This window comes from Enhydra lutris, unplaced genomic scaffold (genome assembly GCF_002288905.1).
Source record: "Enhydra lutris kenyoni isolate GAN:26980312 unplaced genomic scaffold, ASM228890v2 scaffoldscaffold12, whole genome shotgun sequence".
Lineage (NCBI taxonomy): Eukaryota > Metazoa > Chordata > Mammalia > Carnivora > Mustelidae > Enhydra > Enhydra lutris.
In genome coordinates, this window is record NW_019154096.1 from 71,955,541 (window position 1) to 71,962,624 (window position 7,084).

General features: G+C 41.1%; 1 protein-coding gene across 3 annotated transcripts in view; it reads left to right on the top strand.

Moving 5' to 3' along the window:
- LOC111145176 (pleckstrin homology domain containing A1) overlaps nucleotides 1–2,505 on the top strand; it is a 55,483-nt gene extending 52,978 nt beyond the window's left edge. For all 3 annotated transcript variants that reach the window (XM_022499888.1, XM_022499886.1, XM_022499887.1), the window contains one exon: nucleotides 106–2,505. In XM_022499888.1, the coding sequence (XP_022355596.1) occupies nucleotides 106–313 (208 nt within the window). In that variant the 3' untranslated portion in view covers nucleotides 314–2,505. The remainder of the gene's footprint in view (nucleotides 1–105) is intronic.
- Nucleotides 2,506–7,084: the final 4,579 nt, after the last annotated feature.

Genomic DNA, 7,084 nt, shown 5'->3' on the forward strand with positions numbered 1-7,084 from the left:
TGTGTGTGTGTGTTTCGTTTGTTTTTCAGAGAAGAAAGTCTCACACTGAGTTACTAATGCTGTCGTTACTGTTTGCCTGCGTCTGACCACCACCCGTCTTTGCAGGAGCATCCCAGCTGTGCTTCCGAATCCAAACCCGCTTGCCGCTCTGCCGGCGCAGCCGCCAGCCCACATTCCGCAGCCTCTCGCAGCAACTCTTTGGTCTCAAGCTTTACCGTGGAGAAGCGAGGATTTTACGAATCTCTTGCCAAGGTCAAGCCAGGGAACTTCAAGGTCCAGACTGTCTCTCCAGGAGAACCAGCTTCCAAAGTGACTGAACAAGCGCTGCTAAAACCTCGAAGTAGAAATGGCCCTCAGGAGAAGGACTGTGACCCCGTGGACTTGGATGACGCGAGCCTTCCGGTCAGTGACGTGTGAGACGGAAGCGCGTGGAGCCTCACCTGCCTCCTCGGCCCTTCTAGCCAAAGATGATAGAGGACGAAATGGTTTTTAATACACATATTATACTGCCTCTTTGATGTACTCTTTATAAGCTGGTAAACCAAGAATCTAGGGAGTGGCCAAATGTAATTTCTTTAAAAAAAAAACACAACACGAGAAAAAAACCTGTTTCAGTATCAACTGTCTGAAGCTTCGTGTGCTCTCTTTTGGGTGATGAAAATGTGTGTGTGGTATTTTTTCCTAGTGAATTTGACAGTTTAAATGTTTAACAACTTAAAACATTAAAAATGCATATTAATTATTTTGGTTGTTTTTAAAATGCTACTTAGATTTCCTATTAGATGCTTGATATTTACATATTCTTACTGGTGAATATTATTGAATGAAATATTGTCAGACTAAGATATCTAAAATCATGACGTCTGTGGTGCTGTAAAATTTATACTACAGTGTGGACAGCTTGGAAACGATAACCATCTCTGTTGCTCTGGGCGTTGAGGTGAGTGGCCAGTGTTGTGTAGAGGAGATCGTTGGACCTGTTAGTGAGGGTTGTAGGTTGCATGGGGTGGAAATTAGAAGTCACACAGCTGTGTCTTCGACATGAGTTGGAAAAAAACTTGGGACTTGCAGCAGTCTTTGCTTTTATGAAACAGTGAAAATGATTTGGTGTGAAATTTCTGGGTGATCTGATTTTCATATCAAGGTTTTATAAATAGTTCTTATTTCTATATTTGGATCAGTGAAAGACCTCAAGTGTATATGTAAAGACACTCTGCCCTTAGCTGTGTGATTGCAGCCTCCCCTTTTTGTCCCTGATTAACCTCTATTCAAGCGCCTGTGTATTCTCCTCTTGGAGGATGTTGTTGGAATAATGTGCTCAGAAGTCCTACGTGATCGGTTTTTAACATTGGGATAAAATTAATTTTCAGTAGCATAGTTGAATGTGCTCAGTAAGATATCTTCTCATGGTCAAGATGCCAGGATGCTTTTATTCTCCTACGTGTGCAATAGAGATGTTGTAAAACACAAATTGGAGTATATGTTTAATCACAGGGATATCGTAAATGTCAGCACCGCTCTAAAAACCCTTAGTTTCAAGCGTTGAGTAATAGACCAGTTTGAAGTACCATTTTTACAGTTGAGTCTTAAACATTTGCTTTAAGAAACTAGTCTTGAATTTCACATGCTGCTATTTTTATGATATTTTACCATCTTACTGTGCTGTTTTGTTATGAATTCATATGTGTCCCTTTTTCTCCTTTGCATTTTCTAAGATGATGTCTGGTTTGAGAAAAGGAGAGAGATTTCCTACTACAGTGGTGGGGTCCAGAGGTTACCATCTGTTATAGGGGAATTATGGAATCAGTTTAAAAATCTAAATGCATTAAGTGCACCACTCAACTTTTTTATTCATAAGCTAATATTTTAAAAAGTTATATTTCTATTTTTTCCTTTTTTGCAGCTACATTGGAAAATGGTAGATGGAAAGTTTTAAGTAGCTATCACTTTTTCTGCCAACGTATCCATTATAATGGCTCTTTTGAAAGTTACTTTTTCATGAACACACCTAAGAAATCCTGTGTAGACAGTTTGCAATATTTAGGAGCCTCATGCTTTTTTCTTTGGTACAGCTTCTACATTGCATGTTCATTTCAGCATATTTTGGTATTGGTAATTTGATATATTTCATAGTGGCAAAATACTGGTTCTATTTTGGGACTTTTTATAGAACTGCCCTTGTATTAAGTAGCATAGGAAAATGTTCTTGTGATTGTCAGGGTCTCCTCTAATATTTATCTCAATACTTTTATAATTCTATGAAGATTATTTAATTATTTTAAAACTTATACTTTTCTTGTAAATATGTCACATCTGAATTGTCAACAAATCACTTTGAATACCTTAATATTTGCTGCATTTTTTTTCTGTATATATAACATGTCTTCTTTCAGAATGGGAATGTACGTGTGCTTCCCAGTGTTTACTTTTATGTCTGTTATCTTTATAATGTCAAACTGGTTGAACACTGTAATGACTTGAGAATAAACTCAAAATTCTAACTTACTTCTCATTTGGTTTGGTTCCGCTCTGGTGTGAACAGGTAGTAGAATTAGTAGAAAATATGGGTGATTGACTGGAAGTTACATATTTAAGGACAGACTAATTATTTGGTAACCTTTGAAAGGCATAGTTTGATATATCTGTACAAGGAAAGATGATTGGTTTTGGAAAAAAGGGCTTGCTTATTTTGCTTCACTAAAGCAAAAGAAAAACATGTCCTCAAAAGTACTGTGACACATGTTAGCTTCAAAGCATCTCTGAATTGTCCAGGCTGCTTTTGCTCTGCTTGGTTACTGGTTAGACTGGACATGGCACGACCAAGGAGGGGGAGGACAGAGGGCGTTTTGATTCTCAGAGGGGCCGTTGTCATGTTAGAGGTTATTTTTTTCAGACCCACTATTGGTAACAGAGAGTCCGTATCTGCTGTATAGGCAGCATCGAATAATGATGGAATTGGATGAAGGCCATCTCTTAGTAATCTTTATTAACTGGTGCAACTTAATTTTCTTTCCCTGAAAAGTATTTTAAATGCTTTTTATTTTTTAAAAAGACCCAAAACAAGAAAGTTCTAAACTTTGTTGCTTTCACAAAAATAGAAATCCCTTTCTCAGCCTTTTTTTTTTCCCCTTCTAGCTGCATTTCGGGAATTTTCTTTAAGTGGTTCTTGTACTTTTATCAAAACAACAGTAGGTGAGGCAGGAAATACTTGTATTAAAAAGTGCAGAGACATAACGAATTAATACCAGATTTGGTAAGAATTTTCCTTGTCTTTCTACGGGTATGACAGTCTACATCAGACATGATGAAAATACACTTGATGAGTTTGTATTTTCCATTTGCAATCTTATCCATGTTATACAGACCCCAAATTAATTATTTGTATATTTTTATTTTTTAATGATTTATGAAATTATATTTTTGCAAACCTCATCTAAGACCTACTGAAAATATTACTGAATTGGGGTTAGCATTTACAGTTTTGATTGATAAAATTAGTATTCCATTTTCCGGACATTTAAAGTGAGTAGTGCCTTACTATGTGACCATAGTCACATAGTCACCACAGGACTACGGTCATGTGGTAACAGTGCCACCTTCTGGTTATGTCATTGCTAAATTTAAAGTTATTTGTAGTCTAGTTCGCTTTATTTCACTCATCATGGAAATTAGGGAAGATACGTAATTGCATAGGATAACTTCTTTAAACTATTCGGAGAGAATTACAGATTCACGTGTAGTTGTAGGAGTTCTTGTGTATCTTTTATTCAGCCTTTCCCAGTGATGATATGCTGAAAATCTGTAGTAAAATATTATAATGAGGATATTGACAAATACAGTCAAGATACAAAATAATTGCATCATCACAAGGACCTCTTAATGATGCCTTTATAGCCACACCTGCATCCCATTTTACAGGTTTGGTAATGAACTTGGTAATATTAGACTTAAGATCCAATTCTTTTGGGGGCAGCTGGATAGCTCAGTCAGTTGAGCATCTGCCTTTGGCTCAGGTCATGATCCCGGGGTCCTGGGATCGAGCCCCGAGTTGGGCTTCCTGCTCTGTGAGGGAAGCCTGCCTCTCCCTTTCTCTCTGCCTGCTGCTCCCCTGCTTGTGCGCTCGCTCTCTCTCTCTCTCTCTCTCTCTCTCTCTCTCTGTTAAATAAATAAGTAAAATCTTAGAAAAAAAAAAGTCCACAATTCTTTTGATACCACAGTTTGGGTTCTCAACTGTTACGGTGTTAACTGCCTTGGTAGAAGTCTCAAAAACTATTCTTTGTTTATTTTGTCCTATCTCCAGGCTATTAAATGAGTTTAACTTTCATTCAATCTCTTTTTAATAGTTCCCAGAACCATACTATTTCAAATGATAGAAATTTGAAAATAATAATTTCTTTATATATACATTTAAATTTAGCACTTGAGAATAGTATGTTAAGTATCCTGGTCACAACCTCCCTGAGAGATTTTAAGCCCTGACATTTGACATCGTATAAATTTAATAAGATTACCAGAATAAGGACTATAAAATCAAATTGTTTTAGGATGACAAATTCTTGCATTGGAAATAGTTGTAGGGACTGGTTCTAATCACCTGTAGGATGGGAAGCTTTTGACCTAATACAAGATCTTGGGCAAATTGCGGTCTCTGGTGTATGATAGGCGATTCCCAGGACACCTATGAAGATCATGTCCACAAGGAATCCGTGGAGAGAGAGAAAGTGCCGTAAATAGTAAGTGTGGAAGCCTGCGGCAGCATGGAAATCCACACGGGCAGAGGCTGGCGTGGCCAGGGAGCGAGGCACTGGGTGACCAGCGTTGTGCTGGAAGGGCCTCCGCAAGGTCCCGGGAGAGAAGAAGGAACTCAGAGTGAAAACTACGTGACATGACAAGTACATTCCCAGATGCTGATTTGGGATTTGAAGGGCCCAAACTGGTACCAAAATGTAAACATTCTCTTCAACGTTGTTGCCTCCTCTCCCTCCCTCCCAAACTCTGCCCCTTGGACCAGCCGCACTAGCTTTCTTCAGCATGTGTGTGTGGTGGGGGCCGCGGGGAGAGGAGCGGATGGGAAATGTGGAGAACTTCCCATGATTCAGAAAGTTGCCGCATCAAAGCCCATTTTCGCCTGCCTCTGGTACCTTCATGAGGTGAAAATCTGCTCCCTCTGGAATCTTACTTACTGTTTCCAAATAGGGGCCCCTGGTCCCAGTGGTATGTGTTCCTTTGTGACTTTGGCATACACGGTGTTCATTGTCTTGGTTGATGTCACTCGTGTTGTCCGTCCATCCTTCTCTGCTTTGGCCCGTCTGATTACTACTCTGCAGAGTTGGTGCTTCCCTTAGGGTTGCCCTCTGAACCTCTTGCGGGAGGGCGTATCCGACGATCTCCCATTTCCTCTATGAAAATGGATATGCTTGGGTTTTCTGTCTTACCTAGACTCAGTTCTGACACGTTACATTCCTAGACAATGATACATTCTACGTTTTCAGATGTGTTTGCATGGAGCTGAGCAAAGTACGGAGTGCAAGAGCTCACGTCTTCAGCTCAGATGTACGAACAAATGTGAACAAACCACACAAATGGTTTGTATGGCACATGGCGCTTTCATCAGTGTCTTACCTCGTGCCACGGTGCTGACAAACACACACTGACATCGAAATAGAGTGGTAGCATTCAGGCATAAGGAGACCATCTAGATCCATTTTAGGAGTTTTTTTTTTTTTTTTTTTTTTTAAGATTATTTGAGCCGGGGGAAGTACATGAGCGTGCAGGCAGAGGCAGAGGGAGACAGAATCATTAGCAAATTCCCCATGCCCAGCGCGGAGCTGGATGTGGGGCTCGATCTCATGCCCCTGAGATCCTGATCTGAGCCAAAATCGAGTCCCCACACTTAACTGACTGAGCCACCCAAGTGTCCCCTTATGAGTTATTTAAAAATTAAATTAAAATTCAAGTGCGAGATGTAAAATTTCTCATAAAGCACCTGTGATCTCTGGAAAGCAAGTTTGAGTTCTCTGTTTGCGAAACACTCATATGAACGGTATTTAAACTGTTAATTTCTTAACAGCTTAATCTCACAGCCCTTCCACCTTCTCACACAGTGCTTCTTGTATACCCCACGTCCCAGAGCAACTGAATCGTTCTCTGTTTGCTGGTTTCCCCACCTCTCTGCCATAATTGTCGCCGCTCTTTACAGAAGGCCAGTGTCCTGGTCGTCTTGGCTTTGTACTTCCACTCGTCCTTTAGTTCGCGCTAACGTGCAACTTTCTCCTTGAGGCGTTGGAATTGCTTTCTCAGTTTTCCCACAACATAAGCCATGATGACCCCAGAGTACCCGATTCCCTCGCCCTCCCCAGGCCAACATCCGCTCAGTTACTTGCAGCTGGAATTCAGCTGAAGCTCCTGCCTTTTAACTCCGGGCTGACTAACGAGCTTTTCTCTCTCTCCTGGAGTCCCTTTTAAAAACCAATGACTTCAAAATTGGAAGAGGTTAGGAAGTGGAAACAGCCCAAATCTAGCTCTCTGTTGATTAGATAGGCCCGAAAGGGCCGTCCATGAGATGGGAAGTGGGTTTCAGACCCGCTGCTAGGAACGACCTCTCCGGGCAAGGCCTTCACGCACGCAGAAGTTTGGACAGCTGCTCACAGCTGTTGGAGGGCCGCAGGCCCCTTGCACACACATGCACGTTCCATTTGACATTCAATTTGACGCCCCAGACAAAATAATGTAAAAGGCACCTGACATTCCCACACTTCGCTTTGTTCCGGACGTGCCTTTGTGTTTATTTACATGCGGGCATAAGCATGTTTATGTATTTGGGACAATGTGATGCAAGCTTTTTTGTAGCCTTCCTTCCACGCCACAAAATATCACAGACACCTTCACGTATCAGTGACTATGGAGCAACCCCACTATGTCTTGAGGTTTAAATCTTCAGTTGTGTATCTCTATAGAAAATTCTCAACCCATTCCTTCACTGGACCTTTTGGTTGTTTCCAACTTTTTGCCATTCTAACGATGCCGCAAGCTGGGTCTTTGCCTCCAGGGCTGGTGCCTCCCGGCCGGGTGTGCATGTCTCACA